Raw genomic sequence first — 26,659 nt, forward strand, 5'->3', positions numbered from 1 at the left:
GTGAACAACGCATAATTTGTGTGCTCTATTTTTCAAATTAAGGTCCACCAACACATTTACTGAACATGTTTTTTTTTTAACCATTTCAATAAAAAATAATCTGAAAAACAAACACGGCTGCTGCTGTTAGAAACCACTTAACCTCATGAAAGACATTTTCATAATGAAAGTTCAATGCTTTGATAATGACATTTGGCACAGTGTCTGAATTGCTTTTTTATTCACTTATCCACGCATACAGTGCATCTTTAAAATATTAACAGTGCTTTACTTTGTCTACATTTTTTGTTACAGCCTTATCCCAGAATGGATGAAGTTCTTTTTTCCTCAAAATCAACACACAATACCCCATAATGACAATGTGAAAAATATTTTTTTTTTAGATCTTTGCAAATTTATCCCCATATATATATATATATATATATATATATATATATATATATATACACGAGGTCGGTCCATAAAGTATCGTACCTTTTTATTTTTTTTTAAACTATATGGATTTGATTCATATGTTTTCACGCCAGACAAGCTTGAACCCTTGTGGGCATGCGTGAGTTTTTCCACGCCTGTCGGTGACGTCATTCGCCTGTGAGCACGCCTTGTGGAAGGAGTGGTCCCGCCCCGTCGTCGGATTTTCATTGTCTGGAACTGGCGGAATGATTTGGGGGTTTTTTTCCATCAGAATTTTTTCAGAAGCTGTTAGAGACTGGCACCTGCAAACCATTCGAAAAATTTATCTGGCTTTCAGTGAAAATTTTACGGGCTTCACAGAGAATAAGGACTATTACTACAGCTTTAAGGATGGCCCACAATGGTGCTTGGCACGCCGGCACGAACCACCGGATCATTTCTAAATGGATGGCTGTGTGGAGCTGGGACCGTCGTGTGCACTTTCTCTGGTTATCACAAGAGCTGGACATCAATGATTTTCCAGCAGATTTCACGTTTAACAAGAGATTTTGTTGTGGAAAGCCGCGCGGAGGCTTTGTGCGTCACGACCGATTCGCTGTTCGAGCGAGACAAAGAACGCCTTTGTTTCGGCGTGCCAGAGGACAAGTTCGGACATGCCCAGCTCTCCACAATTTCTCTTATAACTCACTCGACTGGTAAGCATTGAAAGCCGAGATAGGCATGTCCCAACTTGTCCTCTGGCACGCCGAAACGGAGGTGTTCCTTTGTCTCACTTCCAAAGCGAATCGGTCGTGACGCGCGAAGCCTCCGCGCGGCTTTCCATGACAAAATCTCTTGTTAAAAGTGAAATCTGCCGGAAAATGGCTGATGTCCAGCTCTTGTGATAACCAGAGCACACGACGGTCTCGTATCCACAGAGCCATCCGTTTAGAAATGGTCCGGTGGCTTGTGCCGCGTCATCGCAACTTGGAGCGCGGTGCGCCGAGCGTCCTTAAAGGGGTCCTTAAAGCTGTACTAACAGACCTTATTCTCTGTGAAGCCCGTAAAATTTTCACCGAAAGCCAGATAAATTTTTCGAATGGTTTCCAGGTGCCAGTCTCTAACAGCTTCTGACTAAAAGCTAACAGCTTTTGACGTGAAAACATATGAATCAAATCCATATAGTTTAAAAAAATAAATAAAAAGGTACGATACTTTATGGACAGACCTCATATTATATATATATATATATATATATATATATATACACACACACACACACACGCGCATGCGTATTAACCTAAGAAATCACAATCAAATCATGAAGATAAGTCTGTAGTACAGACATTTTGCTTTATTTTTTGATATGGCTCCACAATCCTGAAGCATCCAGCAGGTGGCAGCACAGAACGCAAAATGTTCCATTTCACACAGAACATTAGTTGGAAGAATGCTCAAAACACGGTGTTTCAAATGGTTCAAATCAGCATTTTGAGTTCACCATCAGTAATCTGCAGTAATGATGGAAAATTTCTGCACTGTCCACATCCACATGTTCCGTTCTTCAACTGCAGTTTTATTGTCCTTTTCTGTTGCATATTTCAGTTTGAACTTGCTCACATTGTGGGCACCAAATTCCTTGCTGTGGTTGCACATTTTACTCCATTCATTAGCACAAGGAGGAGAACAGGCACATCTCGATGATATCACATCGGCAAAACAAAACTGGTTTTGAGATTGATCTGGTACATTAACAGTCACCATGAACTAATTATTTCATTGTTGTTATGCACGCTTTTTAATTTGATGAGTTACAAGGTGTTAGCATTTATTGTCCGAGTTATAATCCACACAATCTGGCTGGGATGGACTCACTCACCCACTCACTCATCTACATTTTTTGTGTCCCAGCCTAATGCCGACACAAGCTCAAGAAATAAAGTAGTAAAATACTGCCATACAATGAAGAGGGTTTTAATGAAAGCGTATCCGATTTAAAATGAAACTGGATCAGGTTACATTTGCAGTGTAAATTATCATGATGATCCAGTGATCCATGATCAAGGCAAAGCTTAATGTACCTCTCAGACTTACTACTCTTGCTCACTGAAGTCAAAGAGTAACAAAAAGCCCCAAAATGAACCTACATGAAAGTGGCCAATCTTGCAATTCCTTGAATGGCCACTTGAGACTGGCTCAGAAAGTGAGTCAATCCCCATAGATCACCATATTAAGATGTCTGACTTTAAAGCAGAAATAAACCTTACAACCTGATGCAACAAACGGTTTTGGTGGATGGACCCCGCTGAAGTTGGTTGAGAATGAAAGGGCAAAAGCACCAGACAGACAAGCAGCTGTTGTCCAACCAACTGCCAAGAAATCTCCCTGTATATCAGTGGTCCAATTACTTTTGGTCCACATACATAAGTGCTAAAATTCATACAGTGGTCACCTGAAATGGGTTTAGCTCCCTTCAAATTAAAGCTGACAGCCTGAACTACAAGTTTACATTGATGATTAATTCTATTATTTTGCAAAAGACAGCTAAAATAGTAACTTTTCAACATCCGCGTGTACTTTAATGGAACTTGATGCATACAAAAGAAAGCACACAGTCCCCACAAGTGTCGCATTATCATTTCAAAACCTCCAGGGTCGCCTTTTGTTGATGACAGAATTGCAGGGCACAATATCAGACTCAACACGTCTGACCTTGATTTGAGCCGTCCTGTATAATTTGAAGTATCCACAGTGAGGCGGCGAAAGGGATGAATGTAAATGATAGATGACTCGTCATTCATCATTGTCAGCACCTTGACACCGAGGAGGAAATAACAGTCAAACCAGGGCGTGTCACTTCCCGTGCAGAGATACCTTATCTTTGCATAAAACGGTAATGCTACAGAGTTGAATGTCAAACATGATGAGGAAGACGATTACTCTTGATGCATAAAGAAACTAATGCATATTACATAAACGGCAGAATTTCCAGAACTGTGCAGCAATAAAGTTTCCAATCAAGAGCAGGGGCAAGGGAGGGCTTTCAGATGCAGCTATCTGGATAAGTGATGCCAATGAAGTCAAACTAATTACATGGCTAATAGTAGGATTGTTTTGCAATGTAATTCAACCAAAAAATGTAGTGCCACTTACTGTTATGGGGTGGTAAAGATCTGCATTGATCACTGTTGCATGCCAAGAGGCTATGTTCATATTACCGCCTGAAAACTGGAGTCTTTGATTGTTTTTGCCTTCATGTGACACAAAAGCGACATTTTCTTTGTGTGAGCAGAATAATCACATGTGGTCCAGTTGCCTGTGTGGCTTGAATGAGGTTCATATTTGATCTTTGGATCAAAACGTAGACCGGTGTTACAGTATATCATTCCCCCCCTCCACCCTAGATATCTTCCCCTCTGGGAATGAGTGATAATGCTACAGCAGACTTGCTTTTCAGGGGTGGGGGGGAAGATATCCAGGGTGAAGGTAAGATATCTAGGATATCTTACCCCCGGGGGAGTATATCCAGGGGGGAAGATATACTGTTACGCCGGCTTCTTTGAACAGTTCTGTGAGGCTCGGTGTGACTGCTAAGGTGGCAAAACAACTGAGGGTGGGTAAAGCTGAAGGGTTGTGTCATTTTGGGGCTGCATTTTCATTGCATTTAGACAGGTACCATCCAAACAGACTGGAAGAAAGAACTTGTCCATCTGTGGGAAGGAAAGAGCGACTGCTTGGATTGCCACAACTAATGCAACACTTTGAAAGAGTCATTCTCACAATGATTCTGAGGCAACTGCTTGCTCTGTGAATACTCACTGAATGAAAGCATGAATATTGGCAGCATGCAGAAAGGAAGCAGAGTCTCCTACTTTTCCCCCCATTTAATTCTTCATATCGCATTTTGGGAAACATAGACCCAGAATGCATAGTGTCAACTAGGATTTTCTGCAGTCAGCCCAACTTCCGGTTGCATTTCATACAGTGAATGCTTCTGTTTTGCAACATCTGGCAACTACACTTTGTTTCTATGTGTTACCTTGTGATCATGAAACGGTTGTTGTCAGTTTCAGAAATATGAACATGTCACAACTAAAAAATTCTAAGACAAGGGCATTCCATACAGTGGAATACGACACTGGGAGTTGGTAAGTCTTGCGAAGAACGCCATGCAACGTTGTCCAATTTTGGACAGGAATTCTGGGTAGGTGACTTGCGATACCAATTTAAATTCAATTTAGTAATTCAATTCAATTTATTACATTTATATAGTGCCAAATCACAACAAAGTTGCCTCAAGGCACTTCACACAAGTACGGTCTAACCTTACCAACCCTTAGAGCAAGCACACAGGTGACAGTGGTAAGGATTTGAGGAAGAAACCTCAAGCAGACCAGATTCAAAGGGTGACCCTCTGCTTGAGCCATACTAACAGTTACAGGTTTTTACAAAGTTTAACAAAGTTTTATAAAGTTTGAACCCAAAAAATTTGCTACAATTTCAGGCATATGATCCCGCCATCAGTCCAGCATCCCGCTGTCCACAGACACCACTCTCAAGCATTTCCCTCTGATATCAGGAGAAAAGCTGTGGCATGGACACGGGATATTATCACTCTTTGGTGTGACTGACGTCTATGATTGTGGTTGAACAAATGAAAGACTCAAGAAATACAAATGGGATGATGGTTAGGGGATGTTTACGACAACCCACATTATGGAACTTGTAGAATTTCTAATTATAGAAGCATACAAAGCTATGGGAAGCCCGAGCAGCATGAAAATTGCATGATATTCTACATGGTTGCTATGTGCTACGTCAGGAGAAATAAAACCAGTGGGATGTGGTTCAAGATATGCTTTTAATTGCTTAGTTTGTCCAATCTTGTTTAGACTTATTTAATGCTAATGAACACTGTGTGTACAACCCCAATTCCCCTTGTAAATAAATAACAGAACAATGTAAATAACAGAATACAATGATTTTCCAAATTCTCTTCAACCTATATTTAATTGAATACACCATAAAGACAAGATATTTAATGTTCAAACTGATAAACTTTATTGTTTTTGTGCAAATATTTGCTCATTTTGAAATGGATGCCTGCAACACATTTCAAAAAAGCTGGGACAGTGGTATGTTTAATACTGTGTTACATCACCAATGGTCAAAGAACACCTCTTTGGAACATTCCACAGTTGAGCAGGTTCATTGGAAACAGGTGAGTGTCATGATTGGGTATAAAAGGAGCATCCCCAAAAGGCTCAGCCATTCACAAGCAAAGATGGTGTGAGGATCACCACTTTGTGAACAACTGTGTGAAAAAATAGTCCAACAGTTTAAGAACAATGTTTCTCAACATTCAGTTGCAAAGAATTTAGGGATTCCATCATCTACAGTCCATAATATAATTAGAAGATTCAGAGAATCTGGAGAACATTTTACACGTAAGCAGCAAGGCCGAAAACCAACATTGAATGCCCGTGACCTTCGATCCCTCAGGTGGCACTGCATTAAAAACTGACATCATTGTATAAAGGATCTTACCGCGTGGGCTCAGGAACACTTCAGAAAACCACTGTCAGTTAACACAGTTCGTCGCTACATCTACAAGTGCAAGTTAAAAGTCTACCATGCAAAGCGAAAGCCATACATCAACAACATCCAGAAACGCCACTGCCTTCTCTGGGCCCAAGCTCATTTGAAATAGACAGACGCAAAGTGGAAAAGTGTTCTGTGGTCTGATGAGTCCACATTTCAAATTGTTTTTGGAAATCATGGATGTCGTGTCCTCCAGATAAAAGAGGAAAAAGACCATCCAGATTGTTACCAGCGCAAAGTTCAGAAGCTAGTATCTGTGATGGTATGGGGGTGTGTTAGTGCCCATGGCATGGGCAACTTATACATCTGTGATGGCACCATCAGTGCTGAAAGGTACATCCAGGTTTTGGAGCAACACAAGCTGCCATCCAAGCAACGTGTTTTTCAGGGATGTCCCTGCTTATTTCAGCAAGACAATGCCAAGCCACATTCTGCATGTGTTACAACAGCGTGGCTTCATAGTAAAAGAGTACGAGTACTAGACTGGCCTGCCTGCAGTCCAGACCTGTCACCCACTGAAAATGTGTGGCACAGACCCCGGAATGTTGAACAATTGAAGTGATCAGGCAAAAATGGGAAAGAATTCCACCTACAAAGCTTCAACTTTCATGCAGTTGTTCACAAAGTGGTGATCCTCACCCTGTCTTTGCTTGTGAACGGCTGATACGTTTGGGGATGCTCCTTTTAAACCCAATCATGAATGTCCTCAGTTCCCAAACACTTACTGATTGTTGTTAGAAGGAAAGGTGATGTAACACAGTGGTAAACATACCACTGTCCCAACTTTTTTGAAACATGTTGCAGGTATCCATTTCAAAATGAGCAAATATTTGCACAAAAACAAAGTTTATCAGTTTGAACATTAAATATCTTGTCTTTGTGGTGTGTTCAATTGAATATAGGTTGAAGATAATTTGAAAATCATTGTTTTCTGTTTTTATTTAAATTTTACACAACATCCCAACTTCATTGGAATTGGGGTTGTACATGTCTTAATGCTCCCTCTCTGACCACTGTGCAGGTTACAATACAACCAGATGTGTAAGTATGCATGAATGCAAATCTCGGCAAAATCAATCAATCAAATCAATTTTTTTTATATAGCGCCAAATCACAACAAACAGTTGCCCCAAGGCGCTTTATATTGTAAGGCAAGGCCATACAATAATTATGTAAAACCCCAACGGTCAAAATGACCCCCTGTGAGCAAGCACTTGGCTACAGTGGGAAGGAAAAACTCCCTTTTAACAGGAAGAAACCTCCAGCAGAACCAGGCTCAGGGAGGGGCAGTCTTCTGCTGGGACTGGTTGGGGCTGAGGGAGAGAACCAGGAAAAAGACATGCTGTGGAGGGGAGCAGAGATCGATCACTAATGATTAAATGCAGAGTGGTGCATACAGAGCAAAAAGAGAAAGAAACAATGCATCATGGGAACCCCCCAGCAGTCTACGTCTATAGCAACATAACTAAGGGATGGTTCAGGGTCACCTGATCCAGCCCTAACTATAAGCTTTAGCAAAAAGGAAAGTTTTAAGCCTAATCTTAATCTTAAAAGTAGAGAGGGTGTCTAAAATAAGGCAATAATACTAGTGCTGAGGTGATTGGTTGCAAGGAAAACCTGCACTGTCTCGGCCCTCATTGCCCACCCTGGCCTATTGTAAACTTCAATTCAATTAATTTTAATTATTCTGCAGCAAAAAGTAACAAATGTTCCAGATACCAAGTCATGAGTTTCATTTTCAATGACTTGTGCTGATGGCTGTTTGTAAAATCAACAAGTGCACCAATGCTTTCTGGCTATTCCAGCTGGTGGTTAAGCTGAGGTGTCAGCCAAGCATTTGTTATTTTTGCTATAAAAAGGTGATTCTGTCCTACCTTTGAGTAAAACTGTTTTCCTTCCTGCGGCAGTGAAGGGTGACAATCCTGTGGCCTTCACTTCTGACATCCTGACTGACCGTCCACACAACCGGGTTACTTGCCTGGGCCCCCAGAAATGCCACGCCGTCTTTCAGCTTGACCCTGGAACACAAAGACAAATGTTAAAAATATTAATATGCAATTCTGGCTTAAACTTTCACTGTGGTAAGAAATTCAGATGAATTTCAGACACACGGAGAGATAGATAGTGCTGCAATAATCAAGAAATAATCTATTTTAGAGAAAATGGATAAAAAGTGGATTTATTAAAAAATAATGAACCTGAAGTTAAAAAAAAAAACTTATAAATGACATTATTTTTTTAAGGTTTCTCATGCGAGTCTGCAGCCACAGGGAGTTCTGGCGGCTAAGCTGACTCATGCTGCTCGTCACATGATGTACTGCTTTAACCATTATGCAGATCAGAGGCTCGTCTTCCATGGCACCTCCATAATCTGATAACTGTCTGGAGTGCTGACTCAAATCTTTCATAGACTTTGGATAATGTATTATCTTTGATGATAAAATCTATAATTGTAAAGCTGCAGTTTGGACTAAATATCATGTCTGTTGGTTTCCCGTTTATCCACGTTCTTGCCGAGGAGATGCACATTTAATTAAACATACATTTAACAAAACTGTCCACTTAGTGTACATGCTAAGTAGCCAATGTAGCACGGAGAGACATTGCAGAAGGTTTGAACATATGACACCCATTTTGGCATCTTTACACTGGCTTCCTGACTCTGTGAGAGCAGATTTTAAGGTTTTGTTATTGCGTTATGAAGATGTTCATGGACTGGTGCCATCTTATCTGGCTGATCTGGTGAAACCCTACGTGCTGTCCCGGGCTTTGCGGTCGCAGGATGCGGGACTACTCTGTGTTCCCAGGGTGAAGAAAAAGTCAGCCGGTCAAAGAGCTCTTTTTCTGAACTGTTCTGTGTGAGGAGCCTTGAGGCAGCTTTTGTTGTGATTTGGCACTTTTTAAGCTGATTAAATTGAAATTGTACTAAATGGGCTAGGCTAACTAGCTAACACAGTTACTACCCAGCTAATGAGTTAATTTTGCATGTTTGCATATTGATCAGATTTAGAGACAGTTTGCGGAACTTTGATAAAACTGCATTATGCGACATGACTCGCAAATATTATAGCGACCACCATTTTTTTTTTTTTTTTGGACACTGCATATTTCTGTAAATAATGCCTAAAGGTCAGCAGTAGCATCAAAGTGGGAGATTTGCTTTCAACATGAGTTAACATGACAAAGTTGAACTCCATTCCAACAATTCACAAGCACCGAACCCACTGCAATATTGCCTCCTACTGTTCCTGCGGGCACGTATACTGTACGTATTGCGTTTTATTATATGGCTGCGATGCTACGGATGCTCTGATTTGCTTATTACCGGTCGGATATTTTCCTATATTCAGACCGCTTACCATGACAGTCATTCCGCAACGTGAATTTTCATTACAAACCAGGAAGCTAAAAAACACGATAAAAAAAAAAAGTCGGACATGAACATAATCCAGAAATATCTAAACGGCATAAAAAAAAACAACAACAAAAAAAACCCCCACACACACAGATTGAAAGCTTACCAGCTAACGACCAGACCATCTGTTAACAAGTTCTGCATGGAGGTGAGGCGAACAGGTTTGACTACGAGCTGTCAGCAGCTTTCATATTCAGATGATACTGTAGGTTTTCGTGTTTATATATATAATAGCAGTAGTGGGCACAGATAACCAAAAAATTAACTTCGATAACAGATAGATAAACCAACAAACCACCCAAAAATGTATCAGAAGTTACGGATAACAGATAACCGATAAATTCCAGTATTGTCTCTGGTACACTTGCAACTACTAACAAGCTGATTTTGAGTTTTAACACCACGATCGCTTTTGGAAGCATTAAAAGGGACAACAGACCTAAACAATGAGTCAGCACTTCTGTCTGAGCGTCCTGCCCCCTGCTGGAAGCTCCTGTTTACTACATGGTTTCCAGCACAGATGCAAGCTGAGGAGAGCTATGAAGCTCAACTCTCTACTTAATCACAATGATGCCGTGAGGCGGAGGTGGTCTTGGAAAATAAAGCAATGCTGAGTCACGACCACCTCCTGATCGCCGATCGTATGGTCAAATGAAAATTGAACCTGTTTGATATTATTCTGGTCAGCCATCGTGAGGGTATCCTGCTGCTGAAGAGCTACAAGCATCCAACCACTTGCATTGTGCATGTGCAAACACTGCAGACCTGTCTTGTCATTTTTTTGTTGTTTTGTTTTGTTTTTAAACTTTGATGTCTCCCATCGAGTTTTTGTAAATTAAGTTTGGAAAAAAAAGCTTCTGTTTACGTTTTGCTTCTGGAAACATGAGTCCGACGTGTGGTTTTTGAATGTACAATGTGTGTGAGAACATAAATAGTGCGCTCTGAACTTTTACACTGTGTGGTTCTGTGGTACAGTTTGAACTGAAACTGAGTACAGTGATTAAAAATATCATACAGTGTCTGCCCAGCTTCAGAACGATACTGCCATGAACACTACTGGCCAGTAGATGGCAGTAGAGACTGTGAAAACTTGCCAAAACAAAATTCCAGATAATCCATGTCTGCTACAATTAAGATGCGTGGAATTTACTAAACACAAATACAGTATCATCTATAAACCCAGAGAATATATTCACAAGAGTTTTAGGCACTAGAGTTTAATGCTGTTGTCCGTGGAGACTGATCAGAGTGTCTGAAATGCATTTGTCCTGTCATGAACTTACTGAGATTACCCTACCCTACCCATAATGCACTGCTGAACACAGCATGTCCACACTAAAACCTTAAAAACTAGTGCATTACTTTAAGACGAAAACATATCTGATATTTTTACTTTATAAAACTTCAGACGTGAGAGTAATTTTAAATAACTTGTCCGAAATTAGTTTGGTTAAAATTTGAACCATAAGTTAAAAATGTATGCCTCTGGATGACTTGGGTGATATTGCCAGCGTATCAGTATGGTGTTTAAAGAAATGATTTTTTTTTGTGTGTGACCAGTTCTACTTTGCCTGCAGAGGATAGAGCAGTTTCTCCTAGAAGCAACTCTCTTCTGTTTGCAGAGAGTAGAACTATACATCTGCTATGAAACTTTTAACAGGTAGGTGCTCAACTGATTTTAAATTTTAAAAATGTTTGTAGCTGTTTACTACGTTAACGGTCTGATGAAAATTTATCGGAAGATAATTAGTCCGATAATGGTTTTTAAAGTTATCTAAAAAGATAATCCGATAATGAAAACATTATCTTCATTAATTATCTGTTATTGGATTATCAGAACTGTGCCCACCACTGTATAATAGCCATGTAATAAATTTTTATCCTCGCTTGCTCGATCTGTACGGGAATATCAGACCTCCGTGTTTTTTGCACGGGCTGAACGTTAGGGAGGTCCGTACTGACGTCGGTCTGATATTAACCCGTATGGACCTTGTGGTCGGTTAATCATCCTTTAATATTGCATTTAATTGAAATCATAGCCAGAATTTCATGACTGAATTCAACAAAAAATGTAGCATTAAGTTTTATTACATTTTATTTTCCTTCCACCTTCACCTGTTGGTGATTCGTGAATAAGTGAATTGTCTCCCCCACGTGCATAGTTAGATACGTGCTTGAGAGAGTGATGAGGTCAGAACCTTGACGGCAAGCATTATCTGCTCCACTTAAATCAATAAAATCCCCTGTGCGAGTTGGCTGAGTGAATTATAATTCCTGTTCATAATGTAGATAAAGGACTTCATCCTTTCTCTCTATTATAGACAACATGTAATGATAAGCCATTAAGACTCTAATCTTTTTAAACTTTGTCTCCATGTTCTGTGTGGGATGAATGTTACTTTGGAAAAGCTGTGCTCTTCATTAGCAGTGATCAAATCTATCAGAGACAACAGATGACGTGTCAGCTGAGTTGTGATAATTACAAGTGGCAATTTGAAATTAACCTCCGAGAAACAAAGCTGAATCACAGTTGCAGGTGTGAGTGCAACATCGTCACTCTCGTTTCTTTGTCCTTGTAAACACAGAAAGTCATCGTCCTTTGGCCAAGATCAGATCGCTCACTGGAGCCAGAAACGGACTGTTCCACTTCAAATGATTTTTGTCCATTTTCCTTCACACCCGGCGTTTTAAAAAAGACTCCGCTCACTGCAGCCTCCACAGCTCTTTGGCCCCACACCCCGCCCCTCCATCTCTCCATCACTTCCATTATCGACGGTCACAGTCTGTGGGTGGCTTGTTGACCAGGTGCCAAGAACTGCGACCTCCGCCTGCACCTGCCATTACAGCGACAGTGTTGCTTTCTTCTGCTCCTTTGCCACATGAAATTACTGTGAAGTACACAAGTAGCTTTCACTTTCTTCCACCTTCCAACATGACAAATTGCTCGTTCAAACTGCTGGCAGGAATGGGACGGAAAATTCAAAGTGACAAAAAAGTAGGCTGGAAAAGTCAGAATGAAGATCTGAGGTCGACGAGCAATGAGCTAAAGTAAAGAAGAAAAAACAAGCATTGGTGTTCCATTAATGATGAAAACATTGCAAATGGTAAATGGACTGCATCAGAGGCTCAAAGTGCTTTATAATTATGCCTCACATTCACCCATTCATACAAACACACACACCGATGTCAGGATGCTGCCATGCAAGGCGTTCACTACACACCAGGAGCAACTAGCGTATTAAGGACCTGTTAACCCCCAAAACATGAATCAGCTGCAAATTGGGAATTATCCGCAAACCATTAATTGCTAAACGTGAATACTGAAAAAAATATCTCCCAAACCATGAACGCAGGTCTCACAAAATGTGAATATCATTCATGATATATATATATATATATATATATATATATATACACACACACACACACACACACAGTGAGGTAATAAGTATTTGAACACCCTGCAATTTTGCAAGTTCTCCCACTTAGAAATCATGGAGGGGTCTGAAATTTTCATCTTAGGTGCATGTCCACTGTGAGAGACAATCTAAAAAAAAAAAAAAAAAAAAAAATCCGGTAATCACAATGTATGATTTTTTAATAATTTATTTGTATGTTACTGCTGCAAATAAGTATTTGAACACCTGTGAAAATCAATGTTAATATTTGGTACAGCAGCCTTTGTTTGCAATTACAGAGGTCAAACGTTTCCTGTAGTTTTTCACCAGGTTTGCACACACTGCAGCAGGAATTTTGGCCCATTCCTCCGCACAGATCTTCTCTAGATCAGCCAGGTTACTGGGCTGTCACTGAGAAACACGGAGTTTGAGCTCCCTCCAAAGATTTTCTATTGGGTTTAGGTCTGGAAACTGGCTAGGCCACTCCAGAACTTTGATATGCTTCTTATGGAGCCACTCCTTGGTTATCCTGGCTTGGTGCTTCGGGTCATTGTCATGTTGGAAGACCAATCCACGACCCATCTTCAATGCTCTAACTGAGGGAAGGCGGTTGTTCCCCAAAATCTCGCAATACATAGCCCCGGTCATCCTCTCCTTAATACAGTGCAGTTGTCCTGTCCCATGTGTAGAAAAACACCCCCAAAGCATGATGCTTCCACCCCCACCCCCATCTTTTTGGGATGGTACTCAGCATTCTTCTTCCTCCAAACATGGTGAGTGGAATTAAGACCAAAAAGTTCTATTTTGGTCTCATCTGACCACAAAGCTTTCTCCCATGACTCCTCTGGATCATCCAAATGGTCATGGGCAAACTTAAGACAGGCCTGGACGTATGCTGATTTAAGCAGGGGAACCTTCTGTGCCATGCATGATTTTAACCCATGACGTCTTAGTGTATTACCCACAGTAACCTTGGAAACTGTGGTGCCAGCTCTCTTCAGGTCATTGACCAGCTCCTCCATGCAGTTCTGGGCTGATTCCTCACCTTTCTTAGGATCATTGATACGCCACAAGGTGGGATCTTGCATGGAGCCCCAGTCCGAGGGAGATTGACAGTCATGTTTAGCTTCTTCCATTTTCTAATAATTGCTCCAACAGTTGATCTTTTTTCACCAAGCTGCTTGGCTTTGGAATAATAAGTAGAGTGGAGGTGGACTTTTAGAGACGGACTAACAGGTAAATGGAAATGGACTGCATTTATATAGCACTTTTCCATCTGTATCAGACGCTCAAAGCACTTTACAATAATGCCTCACATTCACCCCGATGTCAGGGTGCTGCCATACAAGGCGCTCACTACACACCGGGAGCAATAGGGGATTAAAGGCCTTGCCCAAGGGCCCTTAGTGATTTTCCAGTCAGGCGGGGATTTGAACCCATGATCTTCTGGACTCAAGCCCAACACCTTAACCACTAGACCATCAAACCAAAGACCCACAGGTCTTTGAGGGCCAGGAATTTTGCTGATTGGCAGGCTTGAAATACTTATTTGCAGCAGTAACATGCAAATAAATGATTAAAAAAAAATAATACATTGTGATTTCCAGATTTTTTTTTTTTTTTTTTAGATTATGTCTGTCACAGTTGACATGCACCTACAATGAAAAATTTCAGACCCCTCCATGATTTCTAAGTGGGAGAACTTGCAAAATCGCAGGGTGTTCAAATACTTATTTTCCTCACTGTGTGTGTGTGTGTGTGTGTGTGTGTGTGTGTGTGTGTGTGTGTGTGTGTGTGTGTGTGTGTGTGTGTGTGTGTGTGTGTGTGTGTGTGTGTGTGTGTGTGTGTGTGTGTGTTCTCCACTCAGATTGCAATAGCCAATCACAGATTAGCCTTTCTGTCCATCATTTACCTGTATTTTGGCATGCTTGGTGCCAGAAAGTTATGTTGGATCCAAAAGGATCCAAAAAGGCTAGGACCAAAAGTTATATGGTCTCCTGCTGGTTGGAAAAATGTCATTCTGAAAAATGTTTTATTGCTTAAATTTTCAAGAGTGTCCATGTTATAGGGGTGTAGTGACACAAAATTTAATGCACACATCAGTGGGGTCCTGCTGGTTATACTACAGCACTCAGTTTGGAAAAAGGTGCAAAAATTTAATTTTAGTGACCAATTTATAATGTATTAACAGTTTTAAATTGTTAAATCTAGTTCAACTAGAGTTCACCCAAACTAAAGTCACCTTAAATTATTTTAAAAAGTTAAGTCTTACTTTTCTAGTTTAAACCAATTTAAAACTTGGTTCAATCAGATTCCAAGCATTAAACTTCAGTTAAGTAGAGTGGGTCCTAGTTAGTACTTGGATGGGAGACCTCTTTGGAAGACACAGACTGTGTGTTCGTCTAGACACATCTGGAGTTCAGTCAGGTAGGGCATCAAACTTGTGCCAAATCCCAATGCAGACTGTACTGGATCTGTTGTGGAATGTCTGGTTTAAACAATTTTAAAACATGTTTAAAGCAGATTCAAAGCAATTGCCCCGGTTATTATTATATAACAATTTAAAACAATTTTTATGCAAACTAGTCATTTTAAGCCATTTTAACATTGAGTTATTGAAGTTAAAACAATTTTAAAGTAAAATGTTCAATTTAAACCATTTTAACATGTTTGAAGTACTTTCAAAGCTTTTGCCCTGGGTATATAACAATTTTGAATCAGATTTATCCATAATAAAGCCAACTTAAGACATTTTTAGTGTTTAATGTTCGAAAGTTTGAACTAAGATTTCTAGTGTAATCCAACTGTAAAAATATCTGTAGCCATTTAAAAAGTGTAGTGTAATTCCTGATTCAAAAAACTAGTTTAAAACAAGCCAACACAAAAACTGATTACGAATCAACTGTCAGTTCTAATATTATTCCACATTAAAAATGGGTTTGTTGTTCTAAAACAGTAAACAAAAGATGAACAAAAAAATCAACATTACTAGGAGGATAATGACGTGACAAGCCATGCACCGATCCTGAGACGAGCACAGTCATTACGTTTTTTCCTTGTTCAACCAGTTTGCTTTGATCTTAGCCTGGCGGCTGATCTTGTAATAACCGGCCTTTTGTTGGCAGTAGATCCTGATGAGACAACATAAACGCTGTTGGTGTGGAAGACACGGACAATAACTACAAGGCAATGAATAATTGCCATCTGATCTCCTGTTTCCTTGTTGTCACCTTTGACACCGTGCAGTGATTATTACTCACAAGCAGCACCAACATCCACAGGCAGCTCCTGCTAGAAAACAGTATAGAGCTCACACTATACTGTATAATGTATAATCTGTATTAGCTGGAAAACACAATATTTTAATACTTCTTGTTATCGTGTTTCACAACTGACAACAGCAGTGACAGTAAACAACTATTCCTTCACACCATTGGTATCTCAAAAAAAAAAAAGAACCTTAAAGTTTAAATCTTTAAACTAACTAAAACTAAAACCCTATTATTTGGGAACTGTTAACACAAATATGTCAGAAACTGAAATTTTGTTTACGTCAAACATTTTTGTAGATATCTACAAGATATGTAGATGTCTTAGGAAAACTTTAGTTATTCATGCAATTTCAGGTGATTAAAAGTTTTCATAAACGCCACTGTACGTTGTTGTCATCAATTTTAATTTATTTCACTGATGCAGCACCAAATCTCAAAGTTGCCTCAAGGCTCTTCACACAAGTAAGGTCTAACCTTACTAACTCCTAGAGCAAGCACATAGGATGACAGTGGTAAGGAAGAACTCCCTCTGATGATTTGAGGAAGAAACCTCAAGCAGACCAGACTCAAAGGGGTGACCCTCTGCATAGTTCATTTTAACAGTTAGTAGGATTTGCAACGTTTTACAAAAGTGAAGAAACAGAAAATAGAAAATCAAACAACATAAGATGAGAAGTCCACACAGGTGTCAACACCACAGGCAGGGGTCACCTTGTTTCCTCTCATCTGTAAGTGTGCACTGTCTATAAGTCTATATGCTCGATAGTTTTACTGCACAGCTCCAAATAAAACACAATGTAATCATATACCATAAAGGTTTGGCTTCAGGATTTGGTTCCATTTGTAGCTGAAAGGTTTTGCTGTGTCAGATATCCATATTAGCAGCAAAGCACCGTTTAGAGCATCATGAATCATGTGATCATCAGAGTTTGCCCATTTCGCCACCTGACAGGTTTCCACAACATATGGCAGAATAATGAAGTTTACCAAGAGAAGAATCCATAGAATATTGGTGTTGGTTGGGATACTTGTGCAAAAAATTAATTACATATTAATATACTTATAATTAAAATCAAAACTTCCTACATTAGAAGAAACCTTAAATGTTTATACTTTTCCTTGTAAAAATGATTCTTTTGAAAACATGTTTATAACACAATATAAATAACTAAAAGAAATACATTCAAAAAGGTCTAAGATTCCACCCAGGTCATCCCTGGTTTATTTTCATGGTGTAGTTATTTGGTAATTAGACCACTTACAATCAGTTCCTCAAATTTAACTTTAACTTGCTGTATAAACAGACATCATTCTGGTTCTAGCCATCATATATATATATATATATATATATATATATATATATATACATACACACACACACACACACACACATACAGATTCTGTATTTTACATCAATATAAATTACATTTTTTGGTGAATTTGAAAACATTACTTTGGATTCTATGTTGTTATTTTATTCACCCTAATTTACATTATAATTTACATTAATGTCAACAGTCCTACATTTACTACAGTTTTTGGTGTCTGGTGAAACATTTTCACTTTCCCTGCTTTGTCTTTCTTCATTTCCCATCTTGCTCACCAGCAGGTGCTGTCCCTCTGGTCCCTAAATACCTGATTCCCCCTGTTCGTTCAGGCTCTCCTCTCTCATTCTGCCCATGCATCATACTCCCTTTATTTTCCTTGAACAATTTGAAAAACTCAAGCATATGTTCTATCCAACAAGCTCACGGATTAAATTAAGGAATGGCATGTTGTAAATTAGATTGGTCTGGCTAATATGATTTCTGGTGAGGGAGGGAGGCAATAAAGGAAGGCAATTTGAAGGGAGGCCAACTTTCCCATAGATCAGCACATGAGGCTGCCTCATTAATTCCATGAAATCCTACATCAGTGGGATGAGTATTTACTGATGAGCTGAGGTTGTCCAAAAACAATGCAGTTTATAATGGATTCAAATGTAGGTTATATCCATCATTATTGTGATTAAACAATTAATCGATTAATTAATTAAAGGTATCGCCCCCTTTACTTTTTCTAAACTCTGCCATAAAAATAATATTCTTTGGCACACTATAATATAGCTACTAAGCATTCAAGTAAAAGGATTTACAATTTTATTTCATCATCGGGATCAAAATTGACCTTTTCTGGATTTTTGTTTTTCTTCTAACAATATGGGTCAAAAGTACAGTGATAACATGGGATGGCATACGTTACCCAGCACTGGCATGCTATATATGGTAGTGCAAGCACCATGGAGCTAAAGAAACTTGTCACACTTTCACCTGTGACCCAAAGTGTTACAAAATAATGCAAAATCGAAAGAGAAAGATGCAACAGACACAACTAACAAATAAAGGACACCAGAGACCCCAATGGGAAGACTTCCAGATTAAATTTCAACTTTAAATTATTGCATAAACTGTCATCGATCTGAGGTGAAGTAAGAAAATAAACAATTTCCACAATAAATGTCAATAAATGTGAAGATTTGATATAGAGATTGACAGATCTCCAGGAATTCTTTTTTTTTTTACATCAGTGTAAGGAGAATTCTTGAGCTAAATTTGGGCATGATAGAAAGACAAACCATGGAATTTGAAAACATCACTTTAGGTTCTACAGTGAGGAAAATAAGTATTTGAACACCCTGCGATTTTGCAAGTTCTCCCACTTAGAAATCATGGAGGGGTCTGAAATTTTCATCTTAGGTGCATGTTCACTGTGAGAGACATAATCTAAAAAAAAAAAAATCTAGAAATCACAATGTATGATTTTTTAATAATTTATTTGTATGTTACTGCTGCAAATAAACATTTGAACACCTGTGAAAATCAATGTTAATATTTGGTACAGTAGCCTTTGTTTGCAATTACAGAGGTCAAACGTTTCCTGTAGATTTTCACCAGGTTTTCACACACTGCAGCAGGGATTTTGGTCCACTCCTCCATATAGATCTTCTCTAGATCTTTCAGGTTTGGAGTTTCAGCTCCCTCCAAAGATTTTCTATTGATTTCAGATCTGGAGACTGGCCAGGCCACTCCAGGACCTTGAAATGCTTCTTACGGAGCCCCTCCTTAGTTGCCCTGGCTGTGTGTTTGGGGTCATTGTCATGCTGGAAGACCCAGCCATGACCCATCTTCAATGCTCTTACTGAGGGAAGGAAGTTGTTTGCCAAAATCTCGCAATACATGACCCCATCCATCCTCCCTTCAGTACGTTGCAGTCATCCTGTCTTCTTTGCAGAAGAGTACCCCCAGAGTATGATGTTTCCACAGCCATGCTTCACAGTTGGGATGGTTTTCTTGGGGTTGTTCTCATCCTCTAAACATGGTAAGTGGAGTTGATTCCAAAAAGCTCTATTCTGGTCTTATCTGACCACATGACCTTCTCACATGCCTCCTCTGGATCATCCAGATGGTCACTGGTGAACTTCAAACGGGGCTGGACATGTGCTTGCTTGAGCAGGGGGACCTTGCTGCCCTACAGGATTTTAAACCATGACAGCATCATGTGTTACTAATGTAATCTTTGTGACTGTGGTCCCAGCTCTCTTCAGGTCATTAACCAGGTCTTCCTGAGCTTTCTCAGAATCATCCTTACCCCACAAAGCAAGATCTTACATGGAATCCCAGACCGAGAGAGATTGACAGTCATCTTGTGTTTCTTCCACTTGCTAATACATAATCATAACAGTTGTTGCCTATCCCATCCCAGCCTTGTGCAGGTCTACAGTTTTGTCCCTGGTGTCCTTGGACAGCTCTTTGGTCTTGGCTATGGTGGACAGGTTGGAGCGTGATTGATTGAGTGCGTGAACAGGTGTCTTTTATACAGGTAACAAGTTCAAACAGGTGCAATTAATACAGGTAAAGAGTGCAGAATAAGAGGGCTTCTTAAAGAAAAATTAACTGGTCTGTGAGAGCCAGAATTCTTGCTGGTTGGTAGGTGTTCAAATACTTATTTGCAGCAGTAATCATACATTGTGATTTCTGTTTAGATTATGGAACTCACAGTTGACATGCACCAAAGATGAAAATTTCAGACCCCTCCATGATTTCTAAGTGGGAGAACTTGCAAAATCGCAGGGTGTTCAAATACTTATTTTCCTCACTGTATGTTGTAATTTTACAACAAATTTAACTGATTAATTAGTTAAAGGTACTCAGTCAAAAATAACTTCCTTTGGCACACTATAATTTAGCCACTAAAAGATTCACAATTTTATGGTGTCAACATGTTCAAATTTCACCTCTGTTTTTTTTTTTTTCTTTTTAATTTTGAACCATATAGGTCAAAATTGATGTGACAAGACAGCATGATATAGGATTCCCAGAAGGTACAAAGTATACTTTGATAGTGACAGAAACAAACAAATGTAGGCCACCAGAGATCTCAATGGGAAGAACTCCAGCTAATATCTGAACAAATGACACAGTTGTCAAGTGTCAGCTGTCAACACAAATGTTTACTGCAGTTACAACATTTTTACAATATGAGTCAGTGAGAAGTTTAACTTTTTAATCTTAGCTTTATCAAGCTCTATATATTTATTTATCTACTAACACATATAGTTATAAAACAGAAGTTGAGAGCTCTCAGTTTGTGGAGTAACATTTAAATGAAAATATATACAAATCTCACAATACTGATGATACTGAGTGATGGAACATGTTTGGTGATTTCTTCAGGAAATCTTATTGACATCTCATTTCTTGACAGTTCTGTCTGTACTGCACACTGGCATGTCAGATGTTACCACAGACAAGCCATCCATCGTAAAAGCATCGGTGCATGGGTAGCCTTCTGAAGTCCTGCATCACGCACGTGTTAGCAATCGTCAAAACAAAAACACAGTTTTCATCCAACTCAGTTCAGTATATGTGGAACTTAGTTGCTGTCAAGGAAAAACCAGGAGGCATTTCGACAAATTTTTCATAAAACCCTGCAGCTTTCACTCACATCTTGTCTGCATGGTTTACAAATCAAATCAATTTTATTTATATAGCGCCAAATCACAACAAACAGTTGCCCCAAGGCACTTTATATTGTAAGGCAAGGCCATGCAATAATTACGGAAAAACCCCAACGGTCAAAACGACCCCCTGTGAGCAAGCACTTGGCAACAATGGGAAGGAAAAACTCCCTTTTAACAGGAAGAAACCTCCAGCAGAACCAGGCTCAGGGAGGGGCAGTCTTCTGCTGGGACTGGTTGGGGCTGAGGGAGAGAACCAGGAAAAAGTCATGCTGTGGAGGGGAGCAGAGATCAATCACTAATGATTAAATGCAGAGTGGTGCATACAGAGCAAAAAGAGAAAGAAACACTCAGTGCATTATGGGAACCCCCCCAGCAGTCTAAGTCTATAGCAGCATAACTAAGGGATGGTTCAGGGTCACCTGATCCAGCCCTAACTATAAGCTTTAGCAAAAAGGAAAGTTTTAAGCTTAATCTTAAAAGTAGAGAGGGTGTCTGTCTCCCTGATCTGAATTGGGAGCTGGTTCCACAGGAGAGGAGCCTGAAAGCTGAAGGCTCTGCCTCCCATTCTACTCTTACAAACCCTAGGAACTACAAGTAAGCCTGCAGTCTGAGAGTGAAGCGCTCTATTGGGGTGATATGGTACTATGAGGTCCCTAAGATGGGACCTGATTATTCAAAACCGTAAGAAGAAGAATTTTAAATTCTATTCTAGAAATAACAGGAAGCCAGTGAAGAGAGGCCAATATGGGTGAGATATGCTCTCTCCTTCTAGTCCCCGTTAGTACTCTAGCTGCAGCATTTTGAATTAACTGAAGGCTTTTCAGGGAACTTTTAGGACAACCTGATAATAATGAATTACAATTGTCCAGCCTAGAGGAAATAAATGCATGAATTAGTTTTTCAGCATCACTCTGAGACAAGACCTTTCTAATTTTAGAGATATTGCGCAAATGCAAAAAAGCAGTCCTACATATTTGTTTAATATGCGCATTGAAGGACATATCCTGATCAAAAATGACTCCAAGATTTCTCACAGTATTACTAGAGGTCAGGGTAATGCCATCCAGAGTAAGGATCTGGTTAGACACCATGTTTCTAAGATTTGTGGGGCCAAGTACAATAACTTCAGTTTTATGAGTTTAAAAGCAGGAAATTAGAGGTCATCCATGTCTTTATGTCTGTAAGACAATCCTGCAGTTTAGCTAATTGGTGTGTGTCCTCTGGCTTCATGGATAGATAAAGCTGGGTATCATCTGCGTAACAATGAAAATTTAAGCAATGCCGTCTAATAATACAACCCATGGCAAAAATTATGGAATCACCGGCCTCTGAGGATGTTCATTCAGTTGTTTAATTTTGTAGAAAAAAAAAGCAGATCACAGACATGACACAAAACTAAAGTCATTTCAAATGGCAACTTTCTGGCTTTAAGAAACACTATAAGAAATCAGGAAAAAAAATTGTGGCAGTCAGTAACGGTTACTTTTTTAGACCAAGCAGAGGGAAAAAAATATGGAATCATGAAAAACAAAAGAACGCTCCAACACATCACTAGTATTTTGTTGCACCACCTCTGGCTTTTATAACAGCTTGCAGTCTCTGAGGCATGGACTTAATGAGTGACAAACAGTACTCTTCATCAATCTGGCTCCAACTTTCTCTGATTGCTGTTGCCAGATCAGCTTTGCAGGTTGGAGCCTTGTCATGGACCATTTTCTTCAACTTCCACCAAAGATTTTCAATTGGATTAAGATCCGGACTATTTGCAGGCCATGACATTGACCCTATGTGTCTTTTTGCAAGGATTGTTTTCACAGTTTTTGCTCTATGGCAAGATGCATTATCATCTTCATCATCCCCAAACATCCTTTCAATTGATGGGATAAGAAAAGTGTCCAAAATATCAACGTAAACTTGTGCATTTATTGATGATGTAATGACAGCCATCTCCCCAGTGCCTTTACCTGACATGCAGCCCCATATCATCAATAACTGTGGAAATTTACATGTTCTCTTCAGGCAGTCATCTTTATAAATCTCATTGGAACGGCACCAAACAAAAGTTCCAGCATCATCACCTTGCCCAATGCAGATTCAAGATTCATCACTGAATATGACTTTCATCCAGTCATCCACAGTCCACGATTGCTTTTCCTTAGCCCATTGTAACCTTGTTTTTTTCTGTTTAGGTGTTAAGGATGGCTTTCGTTTAGCTTTTCTGTATTTAAGTCCCATTTCCTTTAGGCGGTTTCTTACAGTTCGGTCACAGACGTTGACTCCAGTTTCCTCCCATTCGTTCCTCATTTGTTTTGTTGTGCATTTTCGATTTTTGAGACATATTGCTTTAAGTTTTCTGTCTTGATGCTTTGATGTCTTCCTTGGCACTACCAGTATTTGGTTCAGAGTTTAGACACAGCTGACTGCGAACAACCAACATCTTTTGCAACATTGCGTGATGATTTACCCTCTTTTAAGAGTTTGATAATCCTCTCCTTTGTTTCAATTGACATCTCTCGTGTTGGAGCCATGATTCATGTCAGTCCACTTGGTGCAACAGCTCTCCAAGGTGTGATCACTCCTTTTAAGATGCAAACTAACGAGCAGATCTGATTTGATGCAGGTGTTAGTTTTGGGGATGAAAATTTACAGGGTGATTCCATAATTTATTCCTCAGAATTTAGTGAGTCCATATTTTTTTCCCTCTGCTTGGTCTAAAAAAGTAACCGTTACTGACTGCCACAATTTTTTTTCCTGATTTCTTATAGTGTTTCTTAAAGCCAGAAAGTTGCCATTTGAAATGACTTCAGTTTTGTGTCATGTCTGTGATCTGCTTTTTTTCTACAAAATTAAACAACTGAATGAACATCCTCCGAGGCTGGTGATTCCATAATTATTGCCAGGGGTTGTACTGCCTAAGGGAAACATGTATAAAGTGAATAAAATTGGTCCTAGCACAGAACCTTGTGGAACTCCATAATTAACCTTAGTCTGTGAAGAAGATTCCCCATTTACATGAACAAATTGTAATCTATTAGATAAATATGATTCAAACCACCGCAGCACAGTGCCTTTAATACCTATGGCATGCTCTAATCTCTGTAATAAAATGTTATGGTCAACAGTATCAAAAGCAGCACTGAGGTCTAACAGAACAAGCACAGAGATGAGTCCACTGTCTGAGGCCATAAGAAGATCATTTGTAACCTTCACTAATGCTGTTTCTGTACTATGATGAATACTAAAACCTGAGTGAAACTCTTCAAATAGACCATTCCTCTGCAGATGATCAGTTAGCTGTTTTACAACTACCCTTCAAGAATTTTTGAGAGAAAAGGAAGGTTGGAGATTGGCCTATAATTAGCTAAGATAGCTGGGTCAAGTGCTGGTTTTTTAAGTAATGGTTTAATTACTGCCACCTTAAAAGCCTGTGGTACATAACCAACTAATAAAGATAGATTGATCATAATTAAGAACGAAGCATTAATTAATGGTAGGGCTGCCTTGAGCAGCCTGGTAGGAATGGGGTCTAATAGACATGTTGATGGTTTGGAGGAACTAACTAATGAAAATAACTCAGACAGAACAATCGGAGAGAAAGAGTCTAACCAAATACCGGCATCACTGAAAGCAGTCAAAGATAACGATACGTCTTTGGGATGGTTATGAGTAATTTTTTCTCTAATAGTTAAAATTTTATAAGCAAAGAAAGTCATGAAGTCATTACTAGTTAAAGTTAAAGGAATACTCGGCTCAATAGAGCTCTGACTCTGTCAGCCTGGCTACAGTGCTGAAAAGAAACCTCGGGTTGTTCTTATTTTCTTCAATTAGTGATGAGTAGTAAGATGTCCTAGCTTTATGGAGGGCTTTTTTAATAGAGCAACAGACTCTTTTTCCAGGCTAAGTGAAGATCTTCTAAATTAGTGAGACGCCATTTCCTCTCCAACTTATGGGTTATCTGCTTTAAGCTGCGAGTTTGTGAGTTATACCACGGAGTCAGGCACTTCTGATTTAAGGCTCTCTTTTTCAGAGGAGCTACAGCATCCAAAGTTGTCTTCAATGAGGATGTAAAACTATTGACGAGATACTCTATCTCACTTACAGAGTTTAGGTAGCTACTCTGCCCTGTGTTGGTATATGGCATTAGAGAACATAAAGAAGGAATCATATCCTTAAACCTAGTTACAGCGCTTTCTGAAAGACTTCTAGTGTAATGAAAGTTATTCTCCACTGCTGGGTAGTCCATCAGAGTAAATGTAAATGTTATTAAGAAATGATCAGACAGAAGGGAGTTTTCAGGGAATACTGTTAAGTCTTCAATTTCCATACCATAAGCCAGAACAAGATCTAAGATATGATTAAAGTGGTGGGTGGACTCATTTACATTTTGAGCGAAGCCAATTGAGTCTAATAATAGATTAAATGCAGTGTTGAGGCTGTCATTCTCAGCATCTGTGTGGATGTTAAAATCGCCCACTATAATTATCTTATCTGAGCCAAGCACTAAGTCAGACAAAAGGTCTGAAAATTCACAGAGAAACTCACAGTAACGACCAGGTGGACGATAGATAATAACAAATAAAACTGGTTTTTGGGACTTCCAATTTGGATGGACAAGACTAAGAGTCAAGCTTTCAAATGAATTAAAGCTCTGTCTGGGTTTTTGATTAATTAATAAGCTGGAATGGAAGACTGCTGCTAATCCTCCTCCTCGGCCCGTGCTACGAGCGTTCTGGCAGTTAGTGTGACTCGGGGGTGTTGACTCATTTAAACTAACATATTCATCCTGCTCTAACCAGGTTTCTGTAAGGCAGAATAAATCAATATGTTGATCAATTATTATATCATTTACTAACAGGGACTTAGAAGAGAGAGATCTAATGTTTAATAGACCACATTTAACTGTTTTAGTCTGTGGTGCAGTTGAAGGTGCTATATTATTTTTTCTTTTTGAATTTTTATGCTTAAATAGATTTTTACTGGTTATTGGTGGTCTGGCAGCAGGCACCGTCTCTACAGGGATGGGGTAATGAGGGGATGGCAGGGGGAGAGAAGCTGCAGAGAGGTGTGTAAGACTACAACTCTGCTTCCTGGTCCCAATCCTGGACAGTCACGGTTTGGAGGATTTAAGAAAATTGGTCAGATTTCTAGAAATGAAAGCTGCTCCATCCAAAGTGGGATGGATGCCGTCTCTCCTAACAAGACCAGGTTTTCCCCAGAAGCTTTGCCAATTATCTATGAAGCCCACCTCATTTTTTGGACACCACTCAGACAGCCAGCAATTCAGGGAGAACATGCGGCTAAACATGTCACTCCCGGTCCAATTGGGGAGAAAACTACAGAGTCCAACATTGTTTTTGCAAAGTTACACACCGATTCAATGTTAATTTTAGTGACCTCCGATTGGCGTAACCGGGTGTCATTACTGCCAACGTGAATTACAATCTTACCAAATTTACGCTTAGCCTTAGTCAGCAGTTTCAAATTTCCTTCAATGTCGCCTGCTCTGGCCCCCGGAAGACAATTGACTATGGTTGCTGGTGTCGCTAACTTCACATTTCTCAAAACAGAGTCGCCAATAACC

The 26,659-nt window shown here is 39.5% G+C and overlaps 1 protein-coding gene across 1 annotated transcript in view; it reads right to left on the reverse strand.

Annotated features, from left to right (window-relative positions):
• The window catches only part of LOC117529046 (transmembrane protein 132C-like), a 476,757-nt gene that overhangs the window by 186,017 nt on the left and 264,081 nt on the right, over positions 1–26,659 (reverse strand). The window contains exon 4 of the mRNA XM_034191745.1: positions 7,869–8,012. Coding sequence (XP_034047636.1) covers positions 7,869–8,012 — 144 coding nt within the window. The remainder of the gene's footprint in view (positions 1–7,868; positions 8,013–26,659) is intronic.

This window comes from Thalassophryne amazonica, chromosome 17 (assembly GCF_902500255.1).
Source record: "Thalassophryne amazonica chromosome 17, fThaAma1.1, whole genome shotgun sequence".
Lineage (NCBI taxonomy): Eukaryota > Metazoa > Chordata > Actinopteri > Batrachoidiformes > Batrachoididae > Thalassophryne > Thalassophryne amazonica.